This window comes from Vipera ursinii (genome assembly GCF_947247035.1).
Source record: "Vipera ursinii genome assembly, chromosome: 3".
NCBI classification, from domain to species: Eukaryota; Metazoa; Chordata; class Lepidosauria; order Squamata; family Viperidae; genus Vipera; species Vipera ursinii.
In genome coordinates this window covers 179,170,204-179,187,097 of record NC_139516.1, presented here as the reverse complement: position 1 = coordinate 179,187,097, position 16,894 = coordinate 179,170,204, and the positions used below count along the sequence as shown (strand labels likewise).

The 16,894-nt window shown below is 39.1% G+C and overlaps 1 protein-coding gene across 1 annotated transcript; it reads right to left on the bottom strand.

Moving 5' to 3' along the window:
- Window positions 1-13,902: 13,902 nt before the first annotated feature.
- XKR9 (XK related 9) lies at window positions 13,903-15,328 on the bottom strand (the record flags this gene model as incomplete). The annotated part of the gene is made up of 2 exons (XM_083359519.1): window positions 13,903-14,531; window positions 15,217-15,328. 2 exons carry the CDS (start codon window positions 15,326-15,328, stop codon window positions 13,903-13,905), a joined length of 741 nt encoding a protein of 246 aa, XP_083215645.1.
- Window positions 15,329-16,894: the final 1,566 nt, after the last annotated feature.

The window sequence follows — 16,894 nt, the reverse complement described above, 5'->3', positions numbered from 1 at the left end:
TAACTCCTCCAAGGATAGAAATTAAGCCAAAAATCTGCAGAGCTATGAGGAAAGTTGGAGGATTGTAGAAATGTCAGTAGACAAACCACATTCTGGGTGATATCCAGACATTTCTAACTCCCTCAATTCAATGACTTTATTGGGGAAAGTTCAGTTTTTTTCAGAAGCAGAAAGAAACCAGACAGAAAAGCCTTAATTACACTTTAAACACAGGAAAAGATTGTATTGTACATTTGGTTGCAAAATAGTTTTTATCAAAGCACTCTTTGGTAGAACCATTCTTGTAAAGAAATGCTCTGTAGTTGGATTGTATCAACGGCCCCCACTGCCTTGGCCCTGGCCCAGAGACCCTCCTCCTGCCAGAGACCCTCAGATCTGTCCCACTCCTGCCCGGGCCCCCATAGGCACCCTTGATGCGATGTAGAGCTGGCCATGCCCACCCAGTAGGGCACACCCACCCAGGCCACACCCACCCCCCTGAGGGCAACCGCAATGCTGATGCGGCCCTCAATGAAATTGAGTTTGACACCCCTGCTCTAGTCCATGGCTGTCAAACATGATCACATCACGTGATGTATCATGACATATCATGATGGTTTTTGCCTTTACGGAGCCAGGGTGGGTGTGGCTGTGCATGACACATCCGGCCCATGGACTGCCAGTTTGACACTCCTGCTCTTGTCCAAACTCCCCCTCCTGCCCAAGGTCCTCATTCCAACCCAGATAAAAGAATATCAACCTTTGCTTTAAAACCTCTAGTGATGGAGCATCCATGATGCCAAGAAGCATATTGTTCCACTCTTTAATTTCTTGTCTCTCCCTTCTTTACTTCCCCCAACCTATGGCCTTTACAAATATGAGAGAGTTGATTAATTAATTGACTTTTGCACAAATGTTTGTTTGATCCCAAACCAGAATTTTTCAGACTACAGAAATAAATGCACATGCTCAGTTCCATGAAAGGAAACAATATTGAAGAAGTTTAGCCCAAAAAAGGAAAGGACAATCACTGCTGTTGTAAAACCCATTTCCCCCCAAATCTAATACCTGTCTGTATTGATCAGATGACCCACTGAAATAATGTTGGATGGAAGGGAGGAAAAACATGAACTGCCCACTACAGAAAAATGACTTCATATAGAAACTGTGTATAACTTCTACAATTAAACATACCCGCTGCACATTAAAAGGTCTGGCTCAACATAGCTAATGATACAGTTGCTTAGTACAGGCATTTTCTGATAAAAGTCCTTGCATCAAACTTGCAAGTATAAGCAAAATCATTTCAGTAAGTGTTTGTTATAACTAAATTCTGAGTGATCTTTTTGCTACAAAGTACTTTTTTACAATACCAAAGCTTTTTAGATATTCTGGTGAGTACAAGCAACTCAATAAATGAATAAATCATTGTTTCTTCCTGCATGCATCAACTTTTTTAAAAAGGGGGGGGAGAATAAATGTTAGAAGAAGCTTCAGTCAGCAAGTCAGTTTTATCTATACTTGTACAATATAGCTATTCTATAGCATTAGATATGGACACCATTTCTCATCATAAGCTGATAGCCAATGTTATTTTTCAAACTAATTATAATTTATTGGTTCATTTTGATATGTTATTCTGATTTTCTTCCATGGTGCTTGGGGTTAGTTTCATGCGTGGTTGAGGTTATAGCAAGTAAAATAAGTTTATCAGCTATAGTTCCAAAACAGAGAATACACAACTAATACTCTATAGCAGACATGTCAAACACAAGGCCCGGGGGCCGGATTCGGCCCGCGAAGTGGTTTCATGCGGCCCACGAAGCCATCCTGGAAACAGTGAGGGAACGGCCCCCACTGCCTTGGCCCTGGCCCAGAGACCCTCCTTCTGCCAGAGACCCTCAGATCTGTCCCACTCCTGCCCGTGCCCCCATAGGCACCCTTGATGCGAACGATGTAAAGCTGGCCACGCCCACCCAATAGGCCATATGCACTCTAGCCACGCCCACCCAGTAGGCCACGCCCACCCTGGCCATACCCACCCGGCCCCCTGAGGGCAACCGCAATGCTGATGCGGCCCTCAATGAAACTGAGTTTGACACCCCTGCTCTATAGGTAGCCTTTAACTTACAACAGTTCATTTAGTGACCAATAAAAATTACAACGGCACTGAAAAAACTAACTTATGACCATTTTTCACATGACCATTGCAGCATTCCTGTGGTCATGTGATCAAAATTCAGATGATTAGCAACTGACTATTTATGACGGTTGCAGTGTCCCAGAGTTATGTTTTCTCTATTTGCAACCTTCCTACAAGCAAAGTTAATGGGGAAGCCAGATTCCCTTAACAGCTGTGTTACTAAGTTAACAACTGCAGTGATTCACTTAACAACTGAGCCAAGAAAGGTCGTAAAATGTGACAAAAGACACTTAACTGTCTTGCTTAGCAACAGAAATGTTGGGTTCAATTGTGGTCATAAGTCAAGGATTACCTGTACATGTGCTAAATATAATGCTGGCTCTGGTATTTAGATTACTGGCCTTTTGATTATTCATTAAGTAGATATTTGAGTGACTCCCTAGAATTATTTAGCACTTCTACATCATTCTGTCATTGACACAGATGGTTCATCCAGGAGTATCAAATAGTTCTTTATCCAAGATATTCTCAATATAAAAATAGAATATCCAAATACATCCCTTCAGATGTATTAGGCATTATTTTCAGAAGTAAAGCAAAGACATTCAGATCCTATACCATCTGCTTTGAAAATGGGAAAAAATGTAGGAAGAAATAAAGACTGTTACTCGGCAGGTGAAGAAATACATAGGAGGAAGATATTGCACACCAATATAGCCAAAAAAAATGCAGACAAGATCCACTGAAAGAAGCAGATTAAGATTAGATTTGCTCGAACAATGTTGGAAACATTGGTCCAATGACTTTGGACCAGTCACAGTCTCTCAGCCCAACCCACCTCAAAGGGTTGCAGTAGGGAAAATAGGAGGAATAAGGGGGATTAGGTATATCCACTTCTTTTAGTTATCCTTAAAGTAATAAAGAGAGAATAAAAATCTAATAAATAAGATAAAGTAAAATAAAATGACAACAATTGTAAAATGAAGAGCAGAACACCAGACATAAGACAATAAGTAAATTATCCAGGATGTAAAGGAAAATTAAAGTCAGGAGTCTGAGAAAATTTATATGACAAGTTTAGATAATTAAAATTGAATTAATTATTTAATCAAGTTTAGATAATTAAGAATGCATTAACCTTTAAAAACACATATCTGATAAGAAAGAAAGAAAGAAAGAAAGAAAGAAAGAAAGAAAGAAAGAAAGAAAGAAAGAAAGAAAGAAAGAAAGAAAGATGATAGATAGATAGATAGATAGATAGATAGATAGATAGATAGATAGATAGATAGATAGATAGATAGATAGATAGATATCCAAAAAATTGCTATTCCAGATATCACCATTAGAAACATTAAACACAACACATGACAATTTTCTTGGACAAAAGAAAAAAGCATCTAGTCTCATTTGTCAGTGAACAGTGTAAGTATTTCTCTTCCTACATGATACAAAATATTGTGTTAGGAATTGCAGTGTAATTGCAATTCATTACACAGTGTAATTGTAGCCTCAATGCATCTCAGCATGCAATGCAAGGCTGGCATGAGACATGCACAAAGTGAACAGCCTGAAGTTCAGATATCATGGCTTAGGAATCTGAGAAATAAAATATCTATTTTGGGTCTTTTACGGTTCTGGGAAACATACTGATTGTGTTGAATCTAGAAACTAAAAAATTCCAAAGATCCTATACGTTTCTGTCCTCATCAGTCTGATTCTTTTTCATGGGAACAAGGAACATATTTGGATTTGCACTTTACTTCCTAAATAGTTTGCTTTGGAGGTATTTCTGCAGAACTTGAGAATCTCCTAAGTTTGCTGATAATGGTGTTTTGGCTACCTAAATAATTAGGCAGCATCCTCAGGCAGGCAGCAATACTATCTGCTTTCAAAATATAGACATTCTTTTCCTTTCCTTTGTGTGTGTGGGAGAAGCCTCTGAAGCTATTATAGAACCTAAAAATCCTTAAGCATGGAGGGGAAGTGAGGCTACATGGCCACTGTCTCCCAGGGATGCCACACCGGCTTCAAAAACAAGTGTGGGCATTTAAATAAAATGCAAAGGGAAGTTGCCTGGGCTGCAAAAAATTCAGAAAGTTTACTGCCTGCTGTGAAAATGGGGAAATGTGTAGAGAAAAACAAGACTGTTCTGGACCATTAGGAGGAACACACAAGAGGAAAACATTTATGTACCAGAATAATCAAATTATCAACAAAAGAAATGGATCAGGAAATACTTCCAGAAGAGAAAATATAGAGAAGAATACAATTAATGACAATAGCAAAGTAAAGAACAGACTAGACAATGTAAGAGAGCAAGTGAATTAATTGAGATACAACTTTGCATTACATTAGCACAGTACAGAAATAGAGTTGGAAGGCACCTTGGACGTCTTATAGTCCAATCCGCTGCTCAAGCACTAGACCATATACCACTTCATACAAGTGGCTGTCCAGTTTCTTCTTAAAAGCCTCCAGTGATGAAGCACCTACAACTGAAGGCAAGCCGTTCCACTGGTCAATTGTTCTCACTCTTAGAAATTTCTCCTTAGTTCTAGGTTGCTTCTCTCCTTGATTAGTTTCCATTCATTGTTTCTTGTCCTGCCTTCTGGTGCTTTGTAAAATAGGTTGATCCCCTCCTCTTTGTGGCAGCCCCTCAAATATTGGAACACTGCTATCATGTCACCCCAGTCCTTCTTTTCTCTAGACTAGCCATACTTGTTTCCTGCAACTGTTCTTTATATGTTTTAGTTTCCAAGCCCTTGATCATCTTCTCTGCACTCTTTCCAAAGTCTCAACATCTTTTTTATAATGTGGTGACCAAAACTGGATGCAGTATTCTAGATGTGGTCTTACTAAGGTTTTATAAAGTGTTACTAATACTACATGTGATCTTGACTCTATCCCTTTGTTTATGCAAACAAGGATTGCATTAGCTTTTTTTGGCTGCTGCCACACACTGTTGGCTCATATTTAAGTGATAGTCCACTAGGACTCTAAGATCCCTCTCACAGTTACTGCTTTTGAGCCAGGTTGCACCTAATGTGTACTTCTACATGTGGTTTTTCCTGCTTGTGTAAAATCTATAACTTATTTCATATTTCTTTCTTTAAAATAACCCTACCAAAAATTCATTAGAAATGGATAGTAGAAGTAAATCAAGGCAGACTAAGAATGGAAGATAAAATCATCTGCTATAAAATAACACAGGACAAATTCATGATAATTTGGTTCAGATCAGCTCTGGAAGCAATGGAACCCTTCCTGGTTCATCCAAGATATGACTGGGCATTTCCACCCATGGCAGACTTTGTCCTTCTCCTATTGTCATGATCAGATTTTGTGCAAATTGGAATTTTGCTCATACTTGTGGTAAGGCAATTTAAAAGTTTCAAAATACACTGAATCACATTTTATGTAAGCGATGCCTAATCATAAATGTCAGCTAAGATTTTTTTTCTTAAATATTTCTGTGTTTAGCTAAAAGCTCTCTTTGCAAGTCGAGTCCACAGTGAACGCAATCAGCAGAAACAATGCTTCCATGCCATATGCTCAAACATAACCCATATAGTGTGACTGGAAATTTGGAAAGGCCAACCCAAACAATGTTCTACATGCTGTTCAGGGAATTATTTCTCACAACTGTGCCCTACCTGGCTGTTGTGTTCGGTGTTATATAACTGAATAAGTAATCCTGAAAGCAAGGTCAGTTCCACTGGCAGTCTGGATAAACAATCATCTCAAATTAGGGAACAAGAGAATTTTTTCTTATGCCAGGAAAAAAAAAAGATTAGTTTGCATATAACTAGGTGAACATTCAATTTTCTTTGTAAATTAAAATTCCACGGGGATCTGCTTTAATGTCTGTTTGGGATAATTGAAGCAGCTATATTTGATATCCTATGTCACTGTCTATGCCATGGTGTCAAACTTGATTGCGTCACGTGATGTATCGTGATGTATCGTGACTTTTTTGCCCTTGTGGAGCTGGGGTGGGTGTGGCCTGCATGTGACGCATCGGGCCTACAGGCTGCCAATTTGACACCCTGGTCTATGTTCTGGCCATAGTCCTGTTATTACAGAGGCTGCAAATCCTTAAGCATGGAGGAGAAGTGAGGACACATGGCTACTATTTCCCAGCATTGACAGGAAGGTCTGACAAGAAAGAGAATCTGCATTTGGCCAAACGTATTATGCTCCTCCCCATAATTCTGCACAATTGGTATTTCTGACTATGTTGTTAACTAAACGCTCTTATACATTTCTACACTGACATGGTGATATCTGGAAGGGTCTCATCTCCTCTCCAAATTCTGAATGTTATAATTACACAAATATATACTGTATATTTTCCCCTGCACTGCCTATGATGCTTAACACAATGGTACATTCAAATACTGTACTGTTGGAATCATTAGCATTATTATTGATAATATGTCTCTGAAATGTTGCAAAGAGCATACAGTATGTCAGTCTCCCTTCTTTTAACAGAATAATAGACTTGGAAGGGACCTTGGAGGTCTTCTAGTCCAACCCCTGCTCAAGCAAGAAGCCCTATACTATTCTGGACAAATAGCTCTTTTTAAAAATCTCCAGCGATAGAGCACTTTCAAATTCAAGCCATTTTACTGATTAATTGTTCTCACTGACAGGAAATTTCTCTTTCGTTCTAGGTTGCATCTCTCCTTGATATGTTTATAAGGAGATTATAAGGAGCATTCTGGGGTTGCAATCTCTGCCACATCTTGATATTACCTCCTTCACTTTCCTAGAGTGAGGAGTCCTTGGTTCTCTCTGCGCTTGCTCGTTTTCCTGTAGATGTTTCATTACCCAAACTAGTAACATCATCAAAGACTGGTCTAAATATTCTAGATTAGGCCTTAGTTTAAATTATTTGTTCTAGTATTATTCGAATAATGTATAAATACTTTTAATGACAAAACATGGGTCCTTGTTCAAATTACTAGGCAATGATTAAGATATCAATCAGAATAGAGCTGGAAGGGACCTTGGAGATCTTCCAGTCCAACCCCTTGCTCAAGCAGGAGACCCTATACTATTTGAGATAGGTGGGTGTCCAATCCTTTCTTAAAAACTTCCAGTGATGAAGCACCTACAACCTATGAAGGCAAGCTGTTCCACTGGTTAATTGTCTTCGTTGCTAGGAAGTTTCTCCTTAATTCCAGGTTGCTTCTCTCCTTGATTACTTTCCATCCATGGTTTTTGTCTTGTCTTCTGGTGCTTTGGAAAATAAGTTGACCCCTCTTCTTTGTGGCAGCCCTTCAAATATTGAGATACTCGTATCATGTCACCCCTAGTCCTTCTTTTCGCTAGACTAACCATACCCAATTCGCACACCCATCCTTCATATGTTTTTATCTCTAGGCCCTTAATCATCTTAGTTGCTCTTCTTTGCAATTTTTGCAAAGTTCCAACATCTTTTTTGTAATGTGGTGACAAAACTGGATGCAGGATTCCAGATGTGGTCTTACTAAAGTTTTATAAAGCATTACTAATACTTCAAATGATAATAATAATAATAATAATAATAATAATAATAATAATAATAATAATAATAATAATAATAATAATGATTTAATTTCTATACCGCCCTTCTCCCGAAGGACTCAGGGCGGTGTACAGGGCAAATACAGTAAAAATACAATGTGCAAAAGTTAAAAAAGAATTAAATAATACAGCCCAATTCCAATAAAATTAATACAGTTAATATTAAAATACCCCAACCCTTCAGACCAGGCCGGCTTGTTCAAATAAGTAAGTTTTTAGGTCACGTCGGAAGGAGCGAAGGTCGGGAGCCATCCGGAGCTCCACCGGTAAATGGTTCCAAAGATCTGGAACACGCACAGAGAACGCCCTGCCCCTGGGGGCCGCCAGTTGACACTCTTTGACCGACGGCACCCTAAGGAGGCCCTCTCTGTGGGAGCGCACTGGACGAAGGGAACTTGATGCTGGCAGCAGGTGCTCCCGTACGTAATCCGGACCCATGCCATTTAGGGCTTTATAGGTCATTACCAGCACCTTGAATCTTACCCGGAGGGCAACCGGAAGCCAATGCAGTTTGCGGAGTAGAGGTGTTACATGGGAGTATCGGGAAACCCCCACCACCACTTGCGCGGCTGCATTCTGCACCAGCTGAAGCCTCCGAGTAGTCTTCAAGGGCAGCCCCATGTAGAGAGTGTTGCAGTAGTCCAAACGAGAGGTCACGAGCGCATGAGTGACTGTGCGCAAGGCATCCCGGTCCAGATAGGGCCGCAACTGGCGCACCAGGCGAACCTGGGCGAAGGCCCCCCTAGTCACAGCTCCTATATGATCTTCCAAAGAGAGCTGTGAGTCTAGGAGGACACCCAAGTTGCGAGCCCTATCTACGGGGGGTAATATCTCACCCCCCATGATTTGAGATGGAATAATCTGAATTTCCCGAGATGCCGGCACGCACAGCCACTCAGTCTTGTCAGGGTTGAGCTGAAGCCTGTTCCTCCCCATCCAGACCCGAACCGCCTCCAGGCAACGGGACAGCACATCGAGGGCATCACTGGGGTGGTTTGGGGTAGAGATGAAGAGCTGGGTATCATCAGCATATTGATGATACCCAACCCCAAAACCACAAATGATCTCACCCAGCGGCTTCATATAGATGTTGAACAAGAGAGGCGAGAGGACCGACCCCTGAGGAACTCCACAGACGAGAGGCCTCGAGGTCGACCTCTGCCCCCCTGCCAACACCGACTGCGAGCGTCCAAGAAGGTAGGAGGAAAACCACTGAAGAACAGTGCCTCCCACTCCCTGAGACGCCGCAGCAAGATACCATGGTCGATGGTATCAAAAGCCGCTGAGAGGTCTAATAGGACTAGGACAGAGGAGCAACCCCTGTCCCGAGCCCGCCAGAGATCATTCACCAGAGCGACCAATGCCATCTCCGTGCTGTGCCCGGGCCTGAAACCTGATTGGTACGGGTCCAGATAATCAGCTTCCTCCAGGAACAACGGGAGCTGATGCGCCACCACGCTCTCAACAACCTTCACAAGAAAGCGAAGGTTGGAGACCGGACGAAAGTTGTTTAATACAGCTGGGTCCAAGGCAGGCTTCTTGAGGAGAGGTCTCACCACTGCCTCCTTCAAGGCAGCAGGAAAACTACCCTCACTCAAGGAAGCAGTTATACTGCCTGGATCCAGCCTCGTGTCCCCTCCCGAGCCGCATAAACCAGCCAGGAGGGCCACGGGTCCAATAAACATGTGGTGGTGCTCAGCTTCCCCATGATCCTGTCCACTTCGTCCAGAGTCACAGGATCAAACTCCTCCCAGATAATATCAACAAGACCGCCCATGTCCTCATCGTCAGACTCTGCTTAGTCGGAGTGCAAACCGGTCCGGATCCGAGCGATTTTGTCCGACAGATGTTGGCTAAACTCCTTGGCACGGCCCTGCAAGGGCTCCTCCCTCACCTCCTGATTAAGGAGGGAGCGGGTCACCCTAAACCAGGGGTCAGCAACCTGAAACAGTGAAAGAGCCACTCGGAACTGGTTCCCTCCCAAAAGGAAAAACTGGGAGCCGCAAAAAATGTGTGCACATGTGTGTACATGCGCGAATGTGCAGAACAGGGTTTGACTGAAGAGTGGAGCCAAGGCAAGATATGCACCTACCCTGCATATTTGAATTGATTGGTTAAACTTTTTTAGTCCCACTTTTTTTTTTTTTGGACTGCACATGGCAGAGGACTGGGAGCCGCAGGAGACAGCTGAAAGAGCCGCATGCGGCTCCAGAGCCACGGGTTGCAGACCTGTGCTCTAAACAGAGCGGCCGGGCAGTTATCTGCGGACGCGATGAGGGTAGCAAAGTAATTAGACCTTGCCATCCTCATCGCTGCGAGATAAGACCTTGTAAAGGACCTTCATTGCGATCAGTCAGATTCAGACCGGCTGGATCTCCAACAGCTCTCTAGGCCCCGTCTCCGACGCTTCATTTCCCAGAGCTCCGCGGAAAACCATGGAGCCCACTGGGATCTGCACCGGGTCAGGGGCCGCATGGGTGCAACTCAGTCGAGTGCCTCCGTGGCTGCCTTTTCCCAGGCTTCCACAAGGGCGTCGGCCGAGCTGTGAGCAAAGGAGGCAGGTGGGGACCCAAGCACTGCCTGGAACCTCTCAGGGTCCATTAAGCGACTAGGATGGAACCATCTCATTGGTTCAACAACCCCACTTGATCTTGACTCTATCCCTCTGTTTATGCAATCAAGGATTGTATTAGCTTTTTGGTTGCTGCTTCACACTGCTGGCTCATATTTAAGCGATAGTCAACTAGGACTCCAAGGTCTTTCTCAGTTACTGTTTTTGAGCCAGGTTTCACCTCATCTGTACTTACACCTTTGGTTTTTCCTACCTAGGTGTAAAATCTTGCTTTTCTCCACATTAAATTTCATGTTGTTGGATAGGGTCCATTGTTCAAGTATGTCAAGATCTTGTGGAATCCTGAGCTTGTCTTCTGGGGTGTTGGCTATTCCTGCCAGCTTAGTGTCGTCTGCAAATTTGATAAGTTCGCCTTCTATTCAACCCTCAACTAAGTCATTAACAAACTCATCTAAGATTATCTTAGAACTGTCTTGGAACATGTCATGGACTGGGCCTAACTTGGCCTTTATTCCTAATCAGGGTCTACCAATACTGCAATAGTGTCAAACAGACCTTTTCAAAAGCTATAGCTAGTAGTAAACTTTGAATCATATAACCCTTCACCCTCCAGAAATGCAATGCAGGTCTATGAAAGCCAATTGCAATTCTAAATAAATGAATTTTCACTGAATCATATCCCTTGTTATCGTAATTACTCATAAAGTATTTGGTTAGTAACTTATGTTTAAAATATATGGTCACATTCGCACCGGGAACAAGAAAAAGAAACAAATCCAGGATTTAGCATACAACACATAAAAAAAGGGAAGAGACAGATATATAGTACGAATAACCACTGCACAGAACTCAATGCCTTAACCATTTAGTATGAACTTTGACCTTCCAGTGATCACTCTTTAGTACTTAAGTCTTCATAAATTTCCATTCTTTATAGAGTGTTTTTGATGGTAGACAATTCTTTGCTGAAAGTTAAGTGCTCTTTTATATGATCATATAAAGCAGGCTTTAGGTACATTACACTGACAAATGTTTATTGGGAAGCCAATTACAGCTTCATAAATCAAGGCCCTCTGTCACAGATCGGGTAAACTCACAAATACCACCAGATGTCACAATTGAGCCCAGCAGGGTAATTGAAATAATACTATGGAATCCTGTCCCTCATCCATAGCACTGACAGTAGTCAAAACAGGAAGAAATAGTTTATTATCTTTCATTTAACTTATTAAAATACTTGTTGCAGGATGTCATGGCCAACCTGGAGTTGGGGTGGGGATGCATTTGTTTTCAATTTGCAGATAGATTAAATTGACAAGGTCAAGCACAATCCACTGGCAGATTGGCAGCTAAATTTTAAGGTGGACATAGTTAAGGTGCACATACAGCTGAGTAAAAACTCCGAAATCTTTTACCATTTTAATTTTGCAAGGGGCAACTTATATTTGAAATACCTCTGTTAACGATATGCATGTTCATGCTACTCTTTAAGTAGGTTGATATTAATTAAAAATGATCAGTAAATATTAAAATGTCTTTTTTTCCAATACCTAAGCAGTACAATTTGGATTTATTGTTTGTTTGCAAGAAATGCTTGTAAATTTACAGCTCTGAACTGTATTTATCTATTCCTTGTTCTAATAAATGAGCCCTCGTGTGGTGAAATCAAGAAATTACATGGCAGAAAGCCTATCTTTGAGCTGGATGGACTAAACCACAGATAGATTTTTAAAATAATGATTCTCAGGAATCTTCCATCCTGATGAGCATAAGAGAAAACCTTGTTCCTTTCGCCAAATTCATTTTTGTGATAATCATAAAACAGGCAATTGGGGGAGAGAGAAAATTCCTGCATCATTACTGAATAATAGTTTGTTAAATAAATAACAGTGGGCTTGGTTCACCTACAATAACTGTAAATCATACAATATTTTTATTATATGGTTTATTTTATTCAAAACAAGGTTAAGATACAAAACTCCAAAAAAATCCAAGGCAAAAGACCCCCACAAAACACAAGACAATCAAGACTTTTAAAAAGGTGCATCAAAACCCCCATATATTCACATATTATTCCCTCTAATTGAATACTGATTAATACAATATTACAACATTAGTTCACTATTAGTTCTCATGTCTTGTGAAACATTTACATTTTGTAAATCATATACTATAGTAGGTTTTTGACACATGGTAGGCAAAACTAAACAAGTGCTATTATGGCTTTAACATTGAATAACATGCAAAACAACTTCTTGAGTTCCCAAAGGACGTCATAAATCAGTCTTTTGTAACCTTTTTTTTCATTCAGGACCTCTTCCCACTTCTAAAAATTATGGAAGACCCAAAAGGGCTTTTGTTTGTATGAGTTATATTTATCTATATTTACTGTATTAAAATTAAAATTGATGCATAAGCTAACACTACCACTTGTCACATTTGTTGATGTGATTTTAAAATTGTATTATTTTTCAACATAAGCAGGCAAATAATGATTTTGTGGTCTCTGAAGGGATCTTGGGGACATTCAAGGGTCCTAGGTCCATACTTCAGTCCTTGACTTAGTCCTTGACTTACAAACACAAGTAGCCCCAAATTTATGTTGCTAAGTGAGACAGTTGTTAAATTAATTTTGCCCCATTTTATGACCTTTCTGTTCACAGTTGTTAAGTGAATCACTGCAGCTCATAAGTTAAATGAATCTGGCTTCCCCATTGACTTTGCTTGTCAGAAGGTTTCAAAAGCTGATCACATGACCCTGTGATCCTACACAACCATATTTATGCAACCATCATAAATATGACTTTGTTGCCAGACATCCAAATTTTGATCATGTGACCATGGGGGATACTGCAATCATTCTAAGTGTGAAAAGCAATCCTGCCACTTTTTTCAGTGCTGTTTTAACTTTGAATGGTCACTAAATGAGCCTTGGTGGAGCAGTGGGCTAATGCCTCCTTAAGTAACACCAGCTGCCTGCAATTATTGCAGGTTCGCATCCCACCAGGCTCAAGGTTGACTCAGCCTTCCATCCTTCCGAGGTAGGTAAAATGAGGACCCAGATTGTTGGGGGCAATTAAGCTGACTTTGTAATAATGCCGCTTGGGGTGTGTGTGAAAGCCCTAATAAGCAGGCATATACATAGAATGAAGGCTACTGCTAAGCTTGTAAGCCGCCCTGAGTCTTCGGAGAAGGGCGGGATATAAATGGAATTAAAATAAAAAATAAAAATAAAATAAATGAACTGTTGTAAGTCAAGAACTACCTGTACTCATTCTTTCAATCTTCACATTAAAAGGCAAAGATTACTAGTGACAGTATTGAGAGGACTATGCAGCGTCCTCCCATTATTTATTAATTAAATTTATATTTTGCTTGGCTCAAGGTAGCATGCATAATACCCCCTTCTTTTATTTTCTCCATGAATCTGTGAGGAGGGTTATCAGCTGAGAGTGAAAAAAAAAAGATCTGATGAAAATAAATTAATGAAAAACACACTGATCCTACCTGAATGTCAAGGAGCAAAATAGGCTTGAATGTCTGGAAAAATCAGACTTTTAAACACTGTTCCAAAGTTTCCAAAATTATATATTGCCATCTAACAATCATACAGATTTTTTCAGACCTAATTTAGCATCCTTTATTGTATTAGAAATTTACTAAATCTGCATGGTTCTTTTCTTTCTATTCCTGGTCCATCAACTTCGTCTTGTGTGCAATAAATGCTAGGATGAAAAAGGGTATAATATATAATAAGAGAAATAATACCTAATATTAGGAAGACTACAACTGCAACTATCCATGTTGACAAATATATTTTTTCATCAAGTAATGATTTCCAGTACCCACATATGCACAGTATAATTACACTTACAATTATTCGAAAAACATAATAAACAATCTGGACAATTGCTGTATTTTCTCCCTTGATATTAAAAAAGGTAAAAATGAGAATGATTGCCACAATCATTCTGTAAACATATTCTGTTGCTTTAAATTTACAAAATTCAGTGTTTTGCTTTGTCACCCAGCTTAGATTCCCAAACCAAAGAAAAATTAGCAGAACAATAGAACCTATAATGTTCAACATTGTGAGTAAAATAATGGTAAGTATCCAAGAAGTTAATGTCATCAGTTTATAGACAAGATATATAAGTTTGCAAAATACCCCACTAAATTCATTTTTATCAGGTAGAGATTTTCGCAAAACTATCTGATAGTTCACTGTTGCACAGGAAATGCTGCAGAAAGACAAAGCGATGGAAACATCTTTAAAAGAAAGCAAAAATATGGAGGGTTAGTTCAGGCCAAAAAAGTTTCCATTTTTTTATAAAACATTTTTTTAAACAAGGTGGATAACACAGGAACATGAACTAATTAGTCTACTCTAAAAGCTATACTAATCAATTTACTAATGAAATGGCTCCAAAGGGAAGAGATCTTCAGCCATAGTTCCTGTTGCCTTAATCTGAGGACTGACATTTATGATTATTAAAATTCATTGGCAACCTTCTGGGATGACAATATTCCCAAAGTGGTTTATTATTATTATTATTATTATTATTATTATTATTATTATTTAGATTTATATAACCAATATAACCAATATAAAAGTAACAATAAAGGCAAAATAATCTGAGCTAATTTTGAAAAACAATCTTTAGGTGTCTGTGTGTACCTGAAATAAAGCAGAAGAAAACTAAGAATTAGCTACCAACCCAATAATCTCCTTCCTTATGGTTAAAAGTGTTTATCCCAGATAAAGTCTTTTTAAAATTGACCAAGTCTTTATATTTTAATACTTAATTACACCAATATTAAAATATATTAATTACTTTTCAAGGTAATCTATTACATTTTGCAAATCATCATGTTGATCTTCATTGTAATACTGCAGACAACTTATGTTTAAATAAGTGCATTGCTTTGCATTTTTAATACAGATTAGACTTACATTGATAAAAAGTAGAATCATCAGATGCCATCACAATGTGGATCTGAAGGATAAGCTGGGGTGTGCTTTCCAAGAAGGCTTTAAATACCTGAAGCATACTTATATCAGCCATTGCATTGATGCATAAGTTGTTGTTGTTGGAACTGTTTGAAATAAATGCAGCCTCATATCCAAATTTTAATGTGAAACAGTATCTATAATGAGAGAGAGAGAGAGAAACCTCTCTTTAAAGTAAAAAAAAAGCTAAATAGATAGAGAATTAGATATAGATCAATCTTCCAGGTTTATTTTATTTATTTTTTACTAATAAGCAGTCATGGAAGTGAGAATTTTAAGAAAGCCACTACTAGGAGTAAAAGCTCCTAAATCTTTTTCCTTCCAGTTGTTCTTCTATACAGTCTTTCACAGCTTGAAGTTTTTATATCCGTTAAGGAAGAAAATATCCACCCACAATCTTTCCTTTCCTTGAAATACAAAACTGCCCATACCTGCTTTTCTGTCTTTCTTGTCCTTCTATCTTTCTATTTCTCTTCCTCTTAACCATTAGAACTTGCATCCTTTCAGCTAGTAGAAATCTTTTAATTTTTGTGTTTTGTTATCTATTTGTTGTAAGCCACACAATTGTTTTATATAACAATATAGGCTGCCATAAACATCGTTCAAATGAAATAAATAAAATCTTAACACAGATGTTTCTATTATTACAGCAATCCCAAGAATGGCCAGATAGCCATTTCACCACTCTTCCTCCCTGCCCCATCCCAAACATTTTATTAAAAGGAAGATGAATTAGCTGATATTTGCTTGATACTGAGTTGAATTACAAATACTGCCTTTATTGCTATAAATCACCAATAGATGGCAGTACTGAGGTGCTAGAAGATCAGACATGTTTTTAGGATCTTTTCGTCCACCTCATAAAGTAGGAACTTATTATTTTTTAAAAAAAAACTCCTGTGTCGCTATTGTTTATGAAATGACAGCCTGCAGGAAGTATTTAACAGTCTGCTTTAAACAATGCTCTGTGATTGCATTTTTGACTTCTGAAGGAGTCCTTCCAATTGAGCCCATCCATCTATCCACATAAATACTTTCACACATCTTGCATCACAAAGCTTGAGATTCAATTTTTTGTTTTTACAATCCAGCTGCTAAAGACATATTATCCCTCTTTTCCTTTTGGGATATAAACAGCAGTGATATAATTCCTCTTGCATACAGAAGGGCCTTCATTTATTGTGATATACTGTATATACACCAGTTCTGGTTATTTCATCTCTAAGTTAGATGAAAATCGTGTTCCATTTCTATTTGCAATGTACGCTAGAAAGGTTGGGTGTTCCAAAAAATCAAAAATATGCATACACACTGTGAAACACATGGCTGTTGATTGCAGAGTATTATGGTTGCTATTGACTTCAATAGTCTGTTATTAGGTGGAATCTCATAAAGTAATGTATTTATTGTACCTCGTAGGGAGAAGCTGATGAGTTACATTTGATTCTACTTCCTGAAAGCTAGATAAATATAAATTGTCTTATAGATATTGTATGAATAGTTACATGGATTTTAATTTTAAACCTTTACAATTTTTATTAGCTAACAGAATAGGTGAACTCTAACAACAATAATGTAAGAACTGGATGAATAAAAAAACAAAATAAAAGAATGGAAAGAA